Source organism: Canis lupus, chromosome 12, assembly GCF_003254725.2.
Source record: "Canis lupus dingo isolate Sandy chromosome 12, ASM325472v2, whole genome shotgun sequence".
Taxonomy (NCBI): Eukaryota; Metazoa; Chordata; class Mammalia; order Carnivora; family Canidae; genus Canis; species Canis lupus.
In genome coordinates this window covers 11937734-11958146 of record NC_064254.1, presented here as the reverse complement: position 1 = coordinate 11958146, position 20413 = coordinate 11937734, and the positions used below count along the sequence as shown (strand labels likewise).

The 20413-nt window shown below is 40.0% G+C and overlaps 1 protein-coding gene and 1 long non-coding RNA gene across 19 annotated transcripts in view; one reads left to right on the top strand and one right to left on the bottom strand.

The window, feature by feature from the left end:
- Positions 1 to 20413, bottom strand: part of LOC112641624 (uncharacterized) — a 48747-nt gene that overhangs the window by 1031 nt on the left and 27303 nt on the right. For 2 of the 18 annotated variants that reach the window (XR_007401452.1, XR_007401456.1), the window contains exons 7-11: positions 20287 to 20394; positions 19779 to 19852; positions 17289 to 17356; positions 3662 to 3749; positions 1349 to 1652 (exon numbers count right to left, since the gene is read on the bottom strand). This is a non-coding gene — a long non-coding RNA (uncharacterized LOC112641624). Of the gene's footprint in view, positions 1 to 1348; positions 1653 to 3661; positions 3750 to 11323; positions 12429 to 17288; positions 17357 to 19778; positions 19853 to 20286; positions 20395 to 20413 lie in introns of those variants that run through there. The other 16 variants (XR_004804064.2, XR_004804057.2, XR_007401463.1 and 13 more) reach the window with 14 other exon arrangements.
- ZNF318 (zinc finger protein 318) overlaps positions 1 to 20413 on the top strand; it is a 30162-nt gene that overhangs the window by 4258 nt on the left and 5491 nt on the right. Inside the window, exons 3-8 of the mRNA XM_025418848.3 lie at positions 5298 to 5937; positions 6925 to 8367; positions 11030 to 11129; positions 13500 to 13804; positions 19275 to 19478; positions 19934 to 20033. Of these exons, the coding sequence (XP_025274633.2) occupies positions 5298 to 5937; positions 6925 to 8367; positions 11030 to 11129; positions 13500 to 13804; positions 19275 to 19478; positions 19934 to 20033 (2792 nt within the window). The remainder of the gene's footprint in view (positions 1 to 5297; positions 5938 to 6924; positions 8368 to 11029; positions 11130 to 13499; positions 13805 to 19274; positions 19479 to 19933; positions 20034 to 20413) is intronic.

Here is a 20413-nt window from a genome sequence, read left to right as displayed (position 1 = left end):
GAAAGCACTCAGAGCTGGGAACCATGTCTGTTATGGTCTCTGCCCAGCATACTAGGAGTTTTCGCAAATAATTAGCAGTAGCAACAAATCAATGTAACATTCCTTAAAGCTGAGACTGTCCATGCATTGGTACACTGAACATAGACAGGTGGGGGACAGCTGGGCAGGAAGTCTGAAGACTGGTGCTACCCTTTGGTAATATTAACTTCAAAGCTGCAGTGGCAATTTGATGTGGCAAAGCAAGGCAGGACAGTTCTAGGTCATATAACATAGCTTCTGAAGATAGGGCTCTAAGGTATGTGACTATATCCCTTAATTGAGGCAAAAGCCCTTGCCCTTCTGGCTGCTTCTATTTTGGGAGATGATTGAGTAGGTGGTGCATGATGTGACTTCCTTCCTTCCTTGTTAAGGTTTTGAGGTAACTTTAGAATTTCCTCTGGTTAGGTGTAGGTTGTCACCTCCCCTTTCCATAAGCTTTGTTATGCACATGTGCTTCAGAGAGCCAATTGTCTTTTTTTAAGTTGTAAAAATTAAGATTTTCCTTTTAGGGAGTTTGGGACCCAGAATCATGTGTTTCAGAGAGACAAGTCTATTTTAGAGAAAATGAGATTAAGGTTCTAAAAGGAGCTACCCATGGGGCACATGGCTGGCACAGTCCGTAGAGCATGCCACTCTTGATCTCAGGGTTGTAAGTTTGAGCCCCATGTTGGACATAGAGATTACTTAAAAAAAAAAAAAAAAAGAAAGAAAGAAAGAGGGATCCCTGGGTGGCGCAGCGGTTTAGCGCCTGCCTTTGGCTCAGGGCATGATCCTGGAGACCCTGGATCGAATCCCACATCGGGCTCCCGGTGCATGGAGCCTGCTTCTCCCTCTGCCTGTGTCTCTGCCCCTCTCTCTCTCTCTCTCTCTCTATCTCTCTATGTGTATGACTATCATAAATAAATAAAAATTTTAAAAAAAAGAAAGAAAGAAGAAAGAAAGAAAGAAAAAGAGAAAGAAAAAGAAAAGAACCAGTCCATTATTTAGATTTTTTGTTCCCTGTACTTTTGTTCAGTATGGTTTGGTGGATAATTACTGTCTACTAAAACCAGGTCATAGGACCATTGGTGTTTTCAGGATACCTTCTGACTGTGTGTCCTATCTTCAGCTAATGAAACAGGCCATTTCCATCTTTTGTATGTAGGTATTTCACACTTTTTCCTGGGGGCACCTGGCTGGCTCCCTGGGTAGGGCATTCTACAGTTCTCAAGGTTGGAAGTTCAAGCCCCATGTTAGTTGTAGACATAACTTAAAAATAAAATCTTCAAAAAAAAATAAAATCTTTAAAAATAAATAAATAAATACCTACCTGGGACCCTGGTATTCTTTCTCTGCCCTTGTTGAATATATTAAATTTGATATCCATTTTGGATTACAGCCAAATTACCAGGGTTGTCCATGTTCTCACCTTGGCAGCTCTGTGTATATTACTCTTATTCTGGAAAGGGAACATGTTGTATGAAGGCAGTCAGCTTGTGATTTGTGAATGTGAGGTCAATTTCCCCTGTTAACAGCCAAGTACTCTGCACATTGTATGTTCCATTCATGGAATTCTCAACTCTTCCTTGCCCTGACAGAGGTTGAAGGAGCAGGATTTTCCCCCTCCGATTTGCCTTAGGGAAGAGACAGAAGCACACAGTTTTCTTCTAGCATTTTGGGGAATCAGCAGAGAAAGATTGGGAAGTTTGGGCTCTGGAGGATCTTTTTTTCTTATTTTTTTTTATCATATACATTTTTAACAGCTTTATTGAGCTATAATTCATATACCATAAAATTCACCCTTTTAAAGTGTACAGTTCAGTGACTTTTACTATATTCATAGAGTTGTGAATCCACTACTACGATCAATTTTAGAACAGTTTTATTACCTGTACTCTTAACTATTTATTAGTTAACTCTACCACCTGTTCTAGCTTATCATCAATCTACTTTCTTTATAGATTTGCCTATTCTGGATATTTCATATAAATAGAATCATACAGTATATGGTCCTATGTGACTAGCATCTTTTACTTAGCATCATGTTTTTCAAGACCCCTTCATGGTTTTTTTCTTTTTTTTTTTTTTTAGATCCCTTCATGTTGTAGCATATAATAGTACTTCATTCCTTTTTACTTTCAGTAATATTTAATTATATGTGTTTTGTTTATCCATTCATCAGTGATGAATGAATGGATAAATTTGGGTTGTTTCCACTATTTGGCTATTGTGAATAATGTTGCTATGAACAATTGGTATACAAACTTTTATGTGGATATGTTATCATATGTGTTTTTTTAACTTATTTAATATAATTCATAAATACAAAAGTACAAAGAGGGAGTTCTCCTCTACTTGCTAGATGAAATGCTACCCAATTCATGAATAGCTTAATAAAGCTAATTAAATCTTTAAAAAAACAAAAAGTAGATTAGGGACACCTGGGTGGCTCAGCAGTTGAGCGCTTGCCTTGGGCCAAGGGTGTGATCCAGGAGTCCCAGGATTGAGTCCCATATTAGGCTCCCCACAGGGAGCCTGCTTCTCTTTCTGCCTATGTCTCTGCCTCTCTCTCTCTCTGTCTCTTATGAATAAATAAAATATTTTTTTAAAAAAGTAGTTTAGTACAGTGAGCCCCCATGTACCCATCACCCACATCTAACAATTTTTTAAATAAATAGACCTTATATTAGAAAAGAGTTGGACTTAACTAAAGATTTCAAAGAGAGTGTGTCCCCAGACTGTTCTGAGCTGCAGGGTTATGGAGCCTTTTGTAGGGCTTACTTTTACTGTAGCCAGTTCTTTTTCTTATCCTTTGGGAGACTTGAGGAAGGAGGACATGAGCTTCTAATAAGCCTATGTTTACATGATAGTTCATTTTTTTTTAACTGTTGATGTGTCTTTTTTCATTTTTTTTTTTTTTGCCTCCTTTTGCTGGAGATTACAAGTCTGGACTGAGACTTTCTGGGAGTCATCTTGTTATTTCTAGCTTCTTGATATTTAGGACTGTATTAGATCTTGAGCTAGTATGTCATTTAGTGGTAATATATAATAGTTCTAGTGCAGAGCTGAACACAGAAGTATGGATGAATTTGCCACTACCTGTGGAGCCTGTTTTTTCCCCCCCTTACACTAATACAATCAGAGACTTTTTTTTTTTTTAAGATTTTATTTTATTTATTCATGAGAGACACACAGACTGAGAGAGAGAGGCAGAGACACAGGCAGAGGGAGAAGCAGGCTCCTCAAAGAGAGCCTGATAGGGGACTGGATCCCAGATTCCAGGATCATAACCTGAGCCCAAGGCAGGCACCCGCCCACTGAGCCACCCAGGTGTCCCAATCAGAGACTTTTTTATGGTAGATGGTGGTATAGCAATGGAATAACTCACACATGTTCCTCCCTGGAAATAGGTATGTTCATGGCTAACAAACCTATAGAGTAAAATGTTTTACTCTAGTTAGGTTTGCTTTTCAGAGATCATCCTTGGTTCAATCCCATTTTTTACTATTTTATACTCTATGGAAACCTCAAAATTCCCTAGATTCTTGGGGAGGAGGTGAGTTATAAGAACCTGAATCCTCATGGGTGGCATTCTTTTAGAGGAGGTGTTAAAGTCTTTCATAAAGTTATTTGTAGGTCTTACCTGGGTCTGAAACTGAACAAAGGCAAGACTGGTGAATGAGAAAAGGCAACCCTTTGATGTTCTGCTAACTCAGTCCCAGAGAAAGCAACTAAAAAACAAAATGAAAGAAAAGTTAAGATATCTTAGAAACTTGAAAAAAAAATAAAGGCAAGTACTAGAAACTGCAGAAAACTGTGAGTGGAATGTGAGTGACGTGTAAAATTTTTTAATTCGGATTACTTAAAAGTTGTATGCTCAGAGTACTGGAGGATCTTTATTTCTCTGTGATTAAATCAGAAACTTTTTTGGGGGGCAGTAGAAGCTCTATGACCACAGTACCCAAAAAGATTAGGACTATTGTGTATGGTATAGAGCTCTGAACTGAAGGGACAGTTCTATTCTATATTTTTATCTTCATGTAACAAAGGTCCAAGACCATTTTATTTCTGTGAAATAAAAATATATTGTGAGCCAAACCATCACATGCTCTTTCCCAGATCCAGGATTAGCAGAGTGCTTGTGGGAATAGAGGCAAAGTAGAAAAGAGGGAATAAGACAGTCTGTGAAGGTATTTTATGGTTTTTAATATATGAACTAGCAAAATATAGCATTGGAGAACCTTCTAAAACATGTGAGAAAATCATGCCAATTGTATAGCTCAGTAGTTAAAAAAAAAATGTTTCCCAGAGTGAAATACTTCTTTTCCAAATGATATATAGAACTTTACCTCATAAACAGATAAAATTGTGGCTAGTACAGTTTCACTGCTGTGGAAGGCTCAGAGCTATGCAGACTGTGCTTGCTTGCTTCCTTTCTGGATTTTATTTATTTATTAAGAGCATGAGTGGAGGGAAGGGAAGAAGGCCAGAAGCAGACTCCCTGCTGAGCAAGAAGCCCAACATAGGGCCCAATACCAGGACCCTGAGCCAAAGTCAGATGTTTAACTGACTAAGCCACCCAGGTGTCCCCTGCTTTCTTAGCATGTCCTTCCTTTAGCAGCTCCTGAACAGTCTTCAGAATCTCTGTAGAACATAGCTTGAAAATCATTGATCTGGCCTGGTGTTTCTCAAATTTTAAAGTATATACAAATCCCCTGAAGAGCCTATTAAAATGCATATTCTGATTCAGTAGGCCTGAATGGAGCCTGAGAATCGACATTTCCAAAAAGTTCCCAGGTAATACTGATGGTGCTAACTCAGATCACACTCTTGGTAACGAAGAGCTAGAATTTAAGCTAGTGCAGAGTTGTGTTGTGTTGCTTTTTGTAGTCTGGTAGTGGTATTTTCACATCTCCCAAACTCGTGTGATATTTTTCATCCCCAAAGCCTAGTCAAAGAGCTCTAGGCTAAGAGCTCTGTCTAGACAGACTAGTAATATCTCCCGTTGGTTAGAGGCTGATGCTACTTGTGCCCTGGGGAAAGGGAGAAGAAATGTGCCATAGGTTTGTTCTTAGACTTCATGATTATCGTGTTTTGTCCTAAGTATTCTGTAGCCCTCTGCGGAATGTCAGGCTCTTAATGTCTGGTCTTGCTCTTTCCAAGTCTACTGTATTCAGTGATGCTTGTCTCTTTCTTCAGGGATGAATGTCAGGCTCTTAATGTCTGGTCTTGCTCTTTCCAAGTCTACTGTATTCAGTGATGCTTGTCTCTTTCTTCAGGGATGACCTGACTGATGATTCTGTCTTCACTCGAAGTTCCCAATGCTCTCGAGGTCTTGAAAGATATATTTCCCGGGAGGAGGGACCTCTTAGTCCCTTCTTAGGACAACTTGATGAGGACTACCGGACAAGAGAAACTTTCCTGCATCGTTCTGATTATAGTCCCCATGTCAGTTGTCATGATGAGCTGTTGCGGGGAACAGAAAGGAATAGAGATAAACTCAAAGGCTCCTACGCCATACGACCAGAGGAAAGGAGCCGGGAAGCCAAACGACCCCGTTATGATGACACAGAGAAGATACATAGCATGGGAGGTGATCACACAACTTTTACATCAGGGACCCGCAACTATCGACAACGTAGAAGAAGCCCAAGCCCTAGGTTTCTAGATCCTGAGTTTCGAGAGCTGGACCTTGCCAGGCGAAAACGAGAGGAAGAGGAGGAACGGAGTAGGAGCCTGAGTCAGGAGCTGGTTGGAGTTGATGGTGGTGACACTACCTGTCCCATTCCTGGACTGTCAGGGGTTCTAACAGCATCGGAGCCAGGGTATTCTTTACATCGGCCTGAGGAAGTATCTGTGATGCCCAAGAAGTCAATTCTGAAGAAACGGATTGAGGTGGACATGGAGCCTTCTATTCAGGTCTCTGCTGCCTTTCTTCTAGGGTCTCTTGCTAGTCCCCCTAATATCTTAAAACTTGGTTACTTTCCTGGGGTGGAGGGGTGCCCGTAATGGAATCTTTGTGATATATTCTGGACCAACTTTGTTATGCCTATGAGCTATATCTTCCAGGATTCTCCAAAGGAAACTGTAGGCCTTGTAAATACATCAGTAGACGGCTTCTATTGTCATATATTAGGCTTTCTAAATAAACATTTTTGAGTATTTATTATAAGTTTTTTTCTTTAAATTGGATAGTCCTGTAGGAATCTGAATATGGATGTCTTGGAAATGACGTTTGAAGGGCAAAAGGAGGAGATTATCTGAATTTTCCTAATTTCTCTTTAGAGAAAAGATCTATGAGTGGCAAGATACTAGATCAGAAATCATGTGATTCTGATTCTGGTCCCACTGCCACCAACTTGCTGTGCGATTTTTAGGCAAGTCACCTGACCATTTCGGGCTTTGATATTTTTTTCCTTGTCTATGAAAAGATGAGCATGATCACTAGTTTTTAGCTATTCTCTTAGGAGCCAAAGGTTTCTGAAGGCACATAAGGAAGCAAGGGGAGGCCTGATCAAGGGTTTCACAGTTTCTGATCCTACTTCTGCCAGAGCAGCTTCAATTTTATATGTTGTTTTTTTTCCCTCCTTTGAGGGACCCATGGAAAAGAAACTAGCTAGAGCATTCTAAAGTCCTTTTGAATTCATATTTCTTGGTAAAGTTTACAACAGATGGGCAAAAGTGAGGATTCATGCCAATCTGCCTTATTTCCTGTTCTCCTTGCTTCATCTGAAGCATTTGGAGAGGTGGAGACCTGAATCTTCAACCTGACTAAGGGTACTGTACCTCCCTTTCATTCATACTTATCATTCCTCTATTAGTTCAAGAAGAACCAAATATTTACCTCAATTACTAGTTTTCTGAGATTCTGCATAAAGGCTAAATCAGTTGTGCTTGTCTTTGCAGCTTGAGAGTTTTTCCAGCAGTACCAGCTCCAGCCAGGATCACCCTGTGTACTCTGGTCACCCATCTCTTCCACTAAGTGGTGCTATTGCTGCTTTTGCCTCAGAGATTGAAAATAAGGGGACTATGGTAGAGACTACCCTGAAGGAACCTCAGGGCAACCTCTACCAATGGGGTCCCCTCCCTGGGATGCCCAAAGACAACAGTCCTCTCAGAGAGAAGTTTGGAAATTTTCTGTGCCACAAGGAGAAATTGAATATGAAGGCTGAGGGGCCTGAGCGACACACAGACTTCTTGCTGCCCCATGAGAGGGCTAGCCAGGATGGCAGTGGTTTTTCCCGCATTTTGAGCATGTTGGCAGACTCTACCAGTACACAGGAAAAAAGGCGCCGTAGTTTCCCTGACATTGAGGATGAGGAGAAATTTCTCTATGGGGATGAAGAAGAGGATTTAAAGGCAGAATCGCCACCAAAGCCCCTTGGGGGTTCTGATGGTGAAGTCTTGAGACAGAAGGCAAGCCCCTTGCCCTCTTCAGCTCCAGCTGTAAAACTAGAATCAATAGAAGAGACCAATCCAGAATATGCCAAGATTCATGACTTGCTCAAGACCATAGGGCTGGATATTGGGGTAGCAGAGATTAGTAAACTGGCCGCCCGTACCCAGGAACGACTTCATGGCAAAAAACCATCACGTTCCTCTGCTGACCACCGTTCATCAGTTGACCGGCACTTTTCAGCAGACCGCTGTTCCTCAGTTGACCATCGTTTCTCAGCTGATCGGCACTCCTCAGATTCTCACAGACTGGAGAGCAGAGAAGCACACCATAGCAATACACACTCCCCAGAGGTGTCCCATCCACATCCAGTCTCCCCTGTAGATCCTTACCTGCTCACAAAAAACAGCCCCCCATTCCTGAAGTCTGACCAATCAGTGGGTCATATTGCAGGGCCAGAGGTAGTTGGCAGTGGGTTTCAGTCATCTGTGGCTGTCAGATGCATGTTACCATCAGCGCCATCTGCCCCCATCAGACTTCCACATCCTGCTTCATTATCTCAGTTTCACATGCCGAGGGCCTCTCAGTTTGCTGCAGCTCGGATACCTCCAAACTACCAGGGACCTGCCATTCCCCCTGCTTCCTTTGATGCCTATAGACACTATATGGCATATGCAGCCTCGAGGTGGCCCATGTACCCTGCTTCTCAACCATCAAACCACTCTCTACCTGAACCACACAGGGTAATGCCCGTTACCAAACAAGCTACTCGTAGCCGTCCCAATCTCCGTGTGATCCCCACAGTGACTCCTGATGAGCCCAAGCAGGAGGAGTCATTGCTAGGCTCAATTCCTACTGCTCAGGTGCCTGTCCAGGTGTCTATCCCATCACTCATAAGATACAATCCGGAGAAGATCTCTGATGAGAAAAACCGTGCTTCCCAGAAGCAAAAGGTGAATATTAGTTTTGGGCATTGTGTGCCTGAGCCTTCCTATTTTGACATAAATTGATATTTGTCTTTTATAGGGACTAAGGCTCTTTTACTTAAAGTTTTTGGAGGCTGCTGTCCTCACTCTTAAGTAATGTACATATCTTCTCTTTTTTTTCATGTTTTTTCATTAGTACTAAACTAAATCCAGGCCCTGGGTCCCACTGCGATTTCTTTTTTCTTTCTTTTCTTTTCTTTTCTTTTCTTTTTTTCTTTTCTTTTCTTTTCTTTTCTTTTCTTTCTGATTTTATTATTGATTGATTGATTGATTGATTGATTTATGAGAGACACAGAGAAAGGCAGAGACACAGGTCAAGGGAGAAGCAGGCTCCCCACGGGGAGCCTGATACAGGGCTTCATCCAGGACCCCAGGATCACACCCTGAGCTCAACGACTGAGCCAACCAGGCATCCCCCACTGTGATTTATTGACTTTTTTAACTTTCTGGACTTAAACACTATGGGTAGGAGTTGAAAACTCTGAAGTTTTCAATATGACCTTGTTAGGGAGTGAGGAACCAAAATTGGATTGGCTGAAGGAGAATCCGTAAATCTGTTCTCTCTTAGTGAATTTCAGATCTTTTTCCTATAGTGATTATGTGGGTTGAAAGCTAATACCTGGTTGTTGCTTGGAATTTAACCCAAGAAATAAGCTTTGCTTGTTCTGGCTTATTAGAGTCTAGGAATAACAACATTTTTTTATGACATTTAAAAAAATTGTTTTATTTTTTATTTTTTTATTTTTTATTTTTATTTTATTTATGATAGGCACACAGTGAGAGAGACAGAGGCAGAGACACAGGCAGAGGGAGAAGCAGGCTCCATGCACCGGGAGCCCGATGTGGGATTCGATCCCGGGTCTCCAGGATCGCGCCCTGGGCCAAAGGCAGGCGCCAAACTGCTGCGCCACCCAGGGATCCCAAAAAAATAGTTTTTATGCTACAAAGCTCATTGTGTTCTCAGGTATAGAAAGGGAGCAGTGACTGGGGTAAAGATAGAATAATTCTAGATGTTTTAAAACAGCAGGTAGGGGCGCCTGGGTGGCTCAGTCAGTTGAGCGTCTACTTTCAGCTCAGGTCATGATCCGGAGAAGGTCATGATCAAGTGCTGTGTTGGGCTCCCTGCTCAGGTGGAAGCCTGCTTCTCGCTCTCCCTCTGCCCCCTCCCCCCCCCCACCATTTTGTGCTCTCTCCCTCTCTCTCAAATAAATAAAAAATTTAAAGAAAAACCAACAGATAAAAATTATGTAGGTATGAGAATACAGAATAGATTTCAAATAGAAAAACTAATGCATACTCTTAATTTTAAAGGTCCTTAGTAACAACTCACTTTGTTTAGGAACAAAAAAATAATATGTATAAATTTGGTTTACTAATAAAATAAGGAAAACCTAAGGAGAAAAAAAAGGAAAAATTGAAGGGCCAATCATTTTTTTCAGTTTAAAAGAAATTTAGCTAATTCTTGAGAAGATAAAAATCATTTCTTCTTAATGTTTCATTGTACTTGGACACTCTGAACTTCAGTCTTTTGGGAAGGAGGAGGACTGTTTCAATACAGACAAAACCAAAACCCGAGACTGCACAGACACCGTTTGGAGACTGAGTACTTTCCTTTTACTTCCTCTTCAAGAACCTAGCAGTTAATTCAGGGTTGATAATAAACAGGTTTTCCACACTAGTCCATTATAGACAAGCTATATATTTTTTTTCCATCAAATAGTAGTAATACAGTTGAAACTGTGGGCTTTTGGCTATATGTGACCTGGATTTTATTTTATTTTATTTATATATCTGGATTTTAAATTTTCTTAATAGTATGACCTTGGATATGTTACTTGATCTTTCACAACTTCTGTTTTCTTACTATAAAATTGTCATGAGAATTAAATAAGATGATACATGTAATGCAACTAACACAGTGTGTCCCCTATAACACTTACTAGTTTCCTTCTTGTTGGCTCCCTTTGAGCTCAGAATCACTGTCTAATAGTTGCTGTCAGTAACTTTAGGTTAATATTAATAGTGTAATGCTTCCTGGGGCTCTTGGAGGGTTCAGTCGGTTAAGCATCTGATGCTTAATGTTGGCTCAGATCATGATCTCAGGGTCATGGGATTGAGCCTCACATTGGGCTCCATGTTGGGTGTGGATCCTGCTTGAGATTCTCTATCTCTCTCTGCCCCTCCTAGCCCCCCGCCCTGAAAAAAATAGTATAGTGTTTCCCTACATAAAAATAATGCTTTCTGAGCAATGTAGCTCAGAAAAAGATAATTTTATTCTGGATAATTTTATTCAGAATGAAATACCACCTTTGCTATAAAGTCAGAACTTTTGTGTGCAGACATTGGGATCCTTGGGTTCTGAAATCATCTACCATAAAGGCTTATGGAAGAGAGCAATAGAAAAGGGAGGATGGGGGATCCCTGGGTGGCTCAGCAGTTTAGTGCCTGCCTTTGGCCCAGGGCGTGATCCTGGAGTCCCGGGATTGAATCCTACATCGGGCTCCCTGCATGGAGCCTGCTTCTCTGCCTTTCTCTCTGTGTCTCTCATGAATAAATAAATAAAATCTTTAAAAAAAAAAAAAAAAGAAAAGGGAGGATGTTGGAGGCTGAAGGATGTTGTATTTTGCAGGTTATTGAAGAGAGGGAAAAGCTAAAGAGTGACCGGGAAGCTCGCCAGAAGAAGATGTACTACCTCAGGACCGAATTGGAGAGGCTTCACAAACAACAAGGTATCAGACACTCCTGTGCATGACTGCCTTTTTGCAGTAACTTGAGTAGGAGATCCAAATGGAGAGCTGTGAGGACTCTTAGACAGGTTCAGTGACCTAAAGCCTTATACTTTAAAAAAATTTTTGACTTAATTAGACAGAAAAAAGTTACAATAAAAAGTTACAATAATAGTGTAAAGAATTCTCAGATGTTCTCTATGATTATTAGCATTTTATCGTATTCTATCCTTTTTCTCCCCTCTCAGTCTTTGTGTGTGTGTGTGTTTCCTGAATTCTTTGTTTTAGATATTATTATAGAATTCTATAAGTTTTAGATATTTATTTATTTATTTTACTCCTAAAAACCTAATTGTGAAGGTGAACATTCTCCTAACAACAAAGAATTCACTTGCATAACCATAGTACACTTACCAAAATTAGGAAGTTAACTATAATGTAATGGTAATCTACTGGTCTTATTTCTATTTCATTGATTGTCCTAATCCCTAAAGCAAAAGAGAATGCAAGATTATGCATTGCATTCAGTTGTCATGTTCTTTTACTCTCCTTTTTCTGTAACGGTTCCTGAATCTTTGTATTTCATGACATTGACATTTTAGAAGAAAAGTCACATATTTGTAGAATGTCCTTTAATTTTGGTTGGTGTGATGCTTCCTTATAATTATATTTAGGTTATACATTTTTGACAGGAACATCACAGAAGTGATGCTGAGTTCTTATCAGATGTTGATTTCAGTCCTGTTACTGGTGATGTCAACTTTGATCATTTGGTTAAGGTGCTGTCTTCAATGGTTTCTTCACTGGAAAGTTATTATTTTATCCTTTATAATTAGTAAATAACTTATAGGAAAGATGCTTATAGGAATAAATATTCAGTTACTCCTCATATTTCCTCTCACTAGTTTTAGCATTCATTGGTGATTCTTGACTGAATCAGTTATTAAAGTGGTCGTTAAATAGTGATTTTTTTAATCTCATCATTTCTTCTGCCTTTATTAGTTGGCTTTCTACTGTGATAAAGAGCTTCCTGTCCATCCCTCTTCTTCCATTCATTAATCCATTTTTGTCAGTATGAACTCATGGACTCTTCATTTAACAAGTTACAATAATTTACTGTCATTTATTTTCATGGCCGAAGTATCCCAGATTTGGCCAGGGGAGTCCCTTTTAAGTTGATTACTGTGTCCTTTAATATGTTCCCATCATTTTTGGAGTACTTCTTTTTGGCACAAAAAGATGTTCCATAATGCGTCTCTGATTCCATTTCTTCATCTGTGCTTTTAGGAATTCACATCCACACTGAGGAAAGAACATAACAAGGCTTCTAAATATTACAGCTTGATGAGAGTCTGGAAGAACAGAGTGGGAGGAGATACAATTTCTTCTGTTTGGGTTTAGATTGTTTAGGGATGAAAAATTTAGATATTAATCCTGAGAGGATTATTTCATCAGGACCATGAGTTTGGAATAGGAGGTAACATTAGGTGAACCTGAGGCAAAACCTTACACTCAATGTAGGTACTGGTGAAGGGTCCTTAAATCAGATAAAGTCAAATATGTGGCTGAATGTTTTTTGCCCCATGAACAATACTGTGGTTTTCTGAAGAAGACTACCACCGAATTCATTGTTTGATTTTTAAAGATTTATTTATATGAGAGAGAGAGCGAGAGAGAAAGCAAGGGCATGGCAGGGTGGGAGAGGGAGAGAGAAATGTAAGCAGACTTCAGGCTGAGCATGGAGCCCAGTGTGGGGCTCGATCCCAGGACCTTGAGATTATGACCTGGCCAAAACCAAGAGCTGGATGCTTAACTGACTGAGCCACCCAGGTGTACCTGGATTCATAGTTAACAACACAAGGACAAACGCATACAAACATATATACCATTTTGGGGATTCATGGAGTTCCTGAAGCTGCCTGTAACTCCTTAGCTAGTAACTCCTCCATAAGAGATAATGTTATCACTCATCCTTTATCCTCCATAGAAACTTTACCTAGGGGGTGCCTGAGTTGGTTAAGCATCTGCCTTCAGCTCAGGTCATGATCCTGGAGTCCCGGAGCAAAGCCCTGTATCAGGCTTCCGACTCAGTGGAGAGTCTGCTTCTCCCTCTCCCTCTGCCTCTTCCCCTTATCCACCCCCCCCCCCACTTTTATAAATAAAAACAAAATCTTTAAAAAAAAAAAAAAGGAAAGAAACTTCACCTAAACTAGCCCAGGTGGAAGGAGAGTCTGTCTTGCTTTTAGGAAGAAATGTTTTAAGGGAAAAGATTTTGTGACCATAAACTTGGGAGATTACTACTTATGACAGAAAAATGGCTTGTCTTAACCTATTTTCCTTGTGTTTCTTCTTTTTTGACATTTGACTACTCAGGAGAAATGCTACGCAAGAAACGAAGGGAGAAGGATGGCCACAAAGACCCACTCCTGGTGGAAGTGAGTCGGCTTCAGGATAACATTATGAAGGACATTGCAGAACTTCGACAAGAGGCAGAAGAGGCAGAAAAGAAGCAGTCTGAACTGGACAAAGTGGCTCAGATTTTGGGAATTAACATTTTGGATAAATCCCAAAAGTCTTCACATGACAGTAAAGAGACCATAGAGAAGCCTGGGAAAGCAGACAAATCTAAGAGCCCAGAAAAAGTATCATCATCCTCAAACTCCTCTTCTAACAGCAAGGTAACAACTCAGCTTTTCCATTTCTATTCCGTCTTTTATTTCATGGACTCCTAAAGAAGCCTTCTAACTGAGCATTTCTTAGTTTCCTTTTACAGCCTGTTCTTACTCTTATTAGAGTTATTTTTTTATTTTTTTATTTTTTTTATTTTCTTTTTATTTTTTTTTTAATTTTTTAATTTATTTATGATAGTCACACAGGGAGAGAGAGAGAGAGGCAGAGACACAGGCAGAGGGAGAAGCAGGCTCCATGCACCGGGAGCCCGACGTGGGATTCGATCCTGGGTCCCCAGGATCATGCCCTGGGCCAAAGGAAGGCGCCAAACCGCTGCGCCACCCAGGGATCCCTAGAGTTATTTTTGTAAAGCACAGATAGATCATGGGACTCTACTTCAGAATTTTAATAGTTGTCATTGCCCACAGAGTAGAATCCAAATCCTTAGCATTCAAGGCTCTTCATGTTTCTGTTCTAGCCTTTACTCCTTAACCCACTCAAGCCTTGTCTCTAATCTTCTTGTAATTTACACATACACCATTTTGTGCGTTCACAGCAACAGGGTCATCACCATGCTGCATGGCCAGTGAGTATATTTCAGTTCTCAAATCAATATTTGATACAGGGAGCCACTGTCTCCTAAAAATGCTTTCTTCCCTTGGCTTCTCTCACATTTCTTTTCCTCCTAGTATGCTGGCTGCTGCTCCTTATTAGTGTCTTTTGCTGCCTGTTGTCTTAATACCTGATCTTTAAATATTTTAGTTCTACAGGACTCCGTTGTAGCTTAGTTCTCCAGAGTTCTGCTCTCTCCCTGGGTCATTTCATCCAGGTCTATGCTAAAATACCATGCTGTCAACATCTGGTTTTGTATTCTAGCTCAAATGAGTCTGATGCGGCCCAAATCTGAGTGTCCAACAGCCTTAGTCACCATTTCCGCTTCATTGTTTCATAGACACTTTGAAATCAACATATCCTAAACTAATGATGTGTTTATCCTTCCTCTTTTCTGCCTTCAGTGTTACCCATCTCAGTGGCCCTACTGTCCAACAAGGTTTTTTTGGTTTGTTTTTTTGTTTGTTTTTAAAGATTTTTAATAATTTGAGAGAGAATATGGGAGAGAGCACAAGCGGGGGAGCAGCAGAGGGAGAGGGAGAAGCAGGCTCCTTACCTAGCAGAGAGTCCCATGTGGGGCTCTATCCCAGGACCCCAGGATCATGACCTGAGCCAAAGGCAGATATTTAACCGACTGAGCCACCCGGGCACCCCTGTCCTACAGTTTTCATGCCAACAACCTACAAAGCTTTCTGTGTTTCCCTCTCCCTAACTGCTGCATGCTGAGTCAATGACAGATTCTTCCAATTCTCCCTCCAAAGTAAATCTCAATTTCATCCATTTCACTATCTTTATTGCCTCCAAGTTCAAGCCACCTGTAAAATTTGCTTCTTTGACTACACTCTTAATCCTTTCTCCACATACAGCCAGTGATTGCAATACTCTTTTGCCTACCTCTTCAGCTTTGTTTCATGCTCCTTTTCCCCCTTGCTCATTATAATTTCATTACTGGCCTTTTCTTCTTCTTCTTCCTTTTCTTCCTCTCCTCCTCCTCCTCCCCCTCCTCCTCCCTTTTTTCTTCTCTTTTTCTCCTAGTTTTTTTTTTTTTTTTTTTTTTTTAAAGTAAACTCTAACCCCACCTTGGGCTCTACTTCACAACTCTGAGATTAAGAGTCACATGTTCTACCAACTAAGTCAGCCAGGTGCCCCTCATTACGGGCCTTTTTATTTCCTTAAATACATCATCCCCTGTAATGTCTTTGCATTTTCTCTTCTTTCTGGTTACCGTGTAGATTTCAATCTTTCCATATCACCTAGATAACTCATATTCATCCTTTTTTTTTTAAGATTTTATTTGTTTATTCATGAGAGACAGAGAGAGAGAGGCAGATACATAAGCAGAGGGAGAAGCAGGCTCCCTGTGGGGAGCCTGATACAGACTCGATTCCAGGACCCTGGGATCACAACCTGAGCCAAAGGCAGATGCTCAGCCACTGAGCCACCCAGGTGCCCCACTCATATTCATCTTTCAGAGCAAAGCTTAGATTATTACCCTCTCTTCCTTAATTTCCCAGCCTCTTATATTTGCCTGATAGACACTCTTATAATACCATGTCATTTTCCTTCTTAGCATTTCTGACAGTTGTAATTATATAATTACATGGGTTCCCTCATTTGGATTTTAAGGTTCAAGGGATTAAGGACAATTATGTCTCATTCTCCAGTATAGTCCCCAATTCATAGTTCAGTGCCTAACACATAGTAAATGAGTAATGCCTAAGAAATATTACACTACGTCTTACACTCCTTCCACCTCAAAACGCACTTTTCCAGATGTGCAATATGATGTTATACCTCTCTAATTTTGCATTAATAATCCTCTTAACCTAGAATTACCTTTCTTCCACTAAGGCCCAATTTGATTTTTTTAAATTAACATATAATGTATTACTGGTTTCAGAGGTAGAGTTCAGTGATTCAGCAGTCTTATATAATACCCATTGCTCATTACATCATGAGTCCTCCTTAATGTCCATCACCCAATTACCCCCCTCTCCCCTCTAAGGCCCAATTTGAATATTACCTACTCCATGAAAAATTCCTGAATTCTACCCCAATTTAGTCTACCCTAATTTAACCAGTCCTTTTTTAGTATATTAAATAATATATTAATATATAGTCAGCTCTCCCATAATATATTTTCTTTGTAAGGTTTATTTCATTTTTTATTATCTAGAACTTGATTAAGATCATGTCTGTTCTCATGCCTGTCTCCTCCACTAAGTAAGAACTCCCTGAGAATAAATATCTTTGTGTTTCCTATGGCATCCACTTTGTCTAGTATATTGCACATGCTCAATTCATGGTAGGGAAGTAGAGAAGAGGATATTCTGTATCCTGTATCAACCAATCTGTAATTTTTCCATGTTGGGGATCCCTGGGTGGTGCAGTGGTTTAGCATCTGCCTTTGGCCCAGGGCGTGATCCTGGAGACCCAGGATTGAATCCCACATCGGGCTCCCTGTATGGAGCCTGCTTCTCCCTCTGCCTGTGTCTCTGCTTCCTCTCTCTGTGTCTCTCATGAATAAATAAATAAAATTAAAAAAAAAAAAGTTTTCATTTTTCCATGTCTTCCTGGAGAGTTCTCATTTTTAACCAGGTAGAACTATACTCTTTTTATACCAGGGTCATTGAGTTCAGGGCTTTTGATGGGAGAAGAGTTTGAAAGTTCTGGCCATTCATTCATTTATTTATTTATTAAGTTCTGAGCCTTTATAGTTGAAATATATATTGTTTGGGGTCCATTTGTACACTAGCCCCATAATGACCTATCTCCTTGATTTGAATGAGGCTTCATGTTCTCTGAGGCCAGTATGGATATGTTATAATTCAGTATTCATTTCAGTAGAAAGGAATGTTGATTCTACAACCTCTTTCCTACCTGGTTGGTATTCTTTCTATGCCTCTCTTTAAAATGCAGAGTTGGTTTGAAATTTTCTTTCTCTTTCTCTTCATTTCATGAAAATAAACACATATACATACAATTACACAATTCATTTACCTAGAGACAGCCATCAGTAATATCTTGGTATATATTATTTCAACTGTTCATCTTCTGTTTATTAATTCATTAAACAAATATTTACCAATCTCTAAGAAAGCGACAGGTACTATTTTAGATAGGGGGAAGTATAGCAGGGAACTATACAGACAAGGTTCTAATTTTCATGAAATAGGAGAAGATAATAAATAAACAAGTATGGGTTAGGTAATGACAAGTGCCTAAAAAAAGAAAACAGGATAAGGGATATAGAGTAGTTATAGAAAATTATTCGTATAAAATGACACTTGACAGTCTATGTCTATTTACATATTTTATTGATTATTCAAATGTATTTAGTTTCTTGCTTCTTTCAGTATATCATGAACATCTTTTCCACATTAATAAAAGATTTCTATGGTATAATTTTTTTTGGTATAGTTTTTAATGACTTTATTTTTTCATTGTTGCACAAATACCAACATTTATTTAACCAATCAGATCACCTTCCATTTGACTTAATAATTTACTTTGGATAAATGTCAAGGAGTGGAATTGCTAGGTCAAAGGGTATAAAGAATTTTGAAGTGTATAATATATATTCTTAGATTATCTTTCAGAAAGATGATGCCATTTAATATTTACCAGCAATGTATACACGTTCCCATCCCTTACCTGCTGGATATGATTTATTGAGTGACTTTTGAATAAGACTCTAGTAGTAATTCAAAGATTACTCTTTGAAGTCTGTTTCCCTTTCTCTAGCCTGTCTTCCTCTTCTCACCAGCCTTAGTTCCTTGATCTTCTCTCCTCATTCATACTTCCTCCCTCCTCCTCCCTCCTCCCTCCCTCCCTCCTCCTTCTTCCAAATTATTTTTTTCTGTGCCTCTTTCCCCAACATTAATCAAAATTCTCATTTCCTGAGTACCTTGTTCTTAGCTTGCTGACACATGAATTCATATTAAGGTATTTATTATTGACAATCTGGGGAGTCTATGTGTTTCAAAAAGGATTCATGTTAACTCAGAGGTGTTAAATTCTAATAATGGTGTTTTAGGCAGTTTGAAATATTTTATCCAGATTCTTTTAAGTCATCCCATGTAGATGACTGTCTGCTTTATCTGTGCACAACATCAGCCCTACTCTCCAGTTTTGCATACCAGGGTGTGTCTGTGATAAGTGGGTTCACTATTATGTGTTTTCTGCATTTTCTTTTTTGTTTTTTGTTTTTTTAATTTTTTTAATTTATGATAGTCACACACAGAGAGAGAGAGAGGCAGAGACACAGGCAGAGGGAAAAGCAGGCTCCATGCACCGGGAGCCCGACGTGGGATTTGATCCCGGGTCTCCAGAATCGCGCCCTGGGCCAAAGGCAGGCGCCAAACCGCTGTGCCACCCAGGGATCCCTTTTCTGCATTTTCTTAACCTGTTAGTTACCTCTTCCATGTTGCTTTTTCTTTTCTTTTTAGTTATCATTATGATTTTTAAATTTAACTAATGTATTTTATTGCATAGGGAACAGATTCAATATCTATCGAAGGTTATATAGTAAAAAGACTCCTGTCCATCCTTGTCCTGTACTTCCCCTCTCCAGAGGCAGCCAGCTGTTTCCATAATCTTGAGTATTTTCCTAAATATCTTAGGATGTATAAGTAAACATATTGCCATTACGATATATTCTCCATGATAAGGTAGTACTATGGAATCTAGTTCTGTTTGAGCCTTGTAGACAGATTTCTCATGAGATTTTCTCCCATATTATTTATAGCTTTAGGCACTAGAAATATGTCATATGGCCCTATATCTGCTATTGCAGTAAGCTACCTGCTTTTTCTGAGAGAAGACAGATCTAGAATTCCTTCTGAGTGCAGGTGTTTTCCCCTCTAGGAATCAAAGGTAAACAGTGAGAATTCCCATACTAAGAGCCCCAAGCCTGCTGAGAGTCCCCAGCCAGCTGCTAAGCAGTCTGATCAGCCTATTGCTGCCTATGAGTATTACGATGCTGGCAATCACTGGTGCAAAGACTGCAACACCATCTGTGGGACCATGTTTGACTTCTTCACTCATATGCACAATAAGAAGCACACACAGGTAGGTATCTTGCCCACTGTTATTTCCATTCTTGCCCTCCTTCTCCTCAAACTTCTACACCCCTATCTGCATTACAAAGCTGGAAAATGAAACATTCTCCAATGGGCAGGAGCCCCAATCTGAAGAACCAAGAGATACCAACAAAGGAGACACCATCCCCAGGGCTCAGTCCAGGGGACCTGCCTGTAACTAAACACCATGACCAGTGTAAGTGAGGCTTCTGCCTCTTTTGATTCCTTGAGTACCTGATTATTTCTTTAATTTTATCCATTGCTAGTACTTGCTCTAACATTTGTTTACCTTTTCCACAGGTGATTTCCGTTTAACAGTTGGCAGAGAGGGTGGGGGTGGGTAGCTGGGGGCTTCTGGTCCTCCTGGTGTGGGGGAAAAAAAGAAAAAAGTGGGTCATTGAATTTTAGTGCTGTTGTGTGAGCGCCTCTGCCTCTCGCAAATAGACACTGGATCCTTACAACAGACCTTGGGCTTCAAAGACCCAGAGTGAGGCCAAGCAAGATGCTGTAAAGCGTACTGACAAGATAACTGTTCCTGCAAAAGGTATGTCCATCCCCCATCCCCCACCTCCTTTGTAGTTTCCTTACATTTAGCCAAAGAAGAGGTGCCCTTGAACTAAGGTGCTAGGAAGTAGCATAGGGCGAGATATAACCATTTTGTTAACAAAGGTGTAAGAATGCCTTCTATGTGGAAAAATAGTGTATTAGATCCTGAAGAAATAAAGCGAGATCTATAAAACAAAAATGATCTTTACCTATATGGCCAAAATTCTGACAGATGTTAAACTTATACATACCTACTTTAAAAATAGAACTGAGGGATAGCTGGCTGGCCCAGCCAGTAGAATATTCAACTCTTGATCTTGAGGTCATGAGTTCAAGCCCCAAATTGGGTGTGGAGCCTACTTTATCAACAAAAGAAAA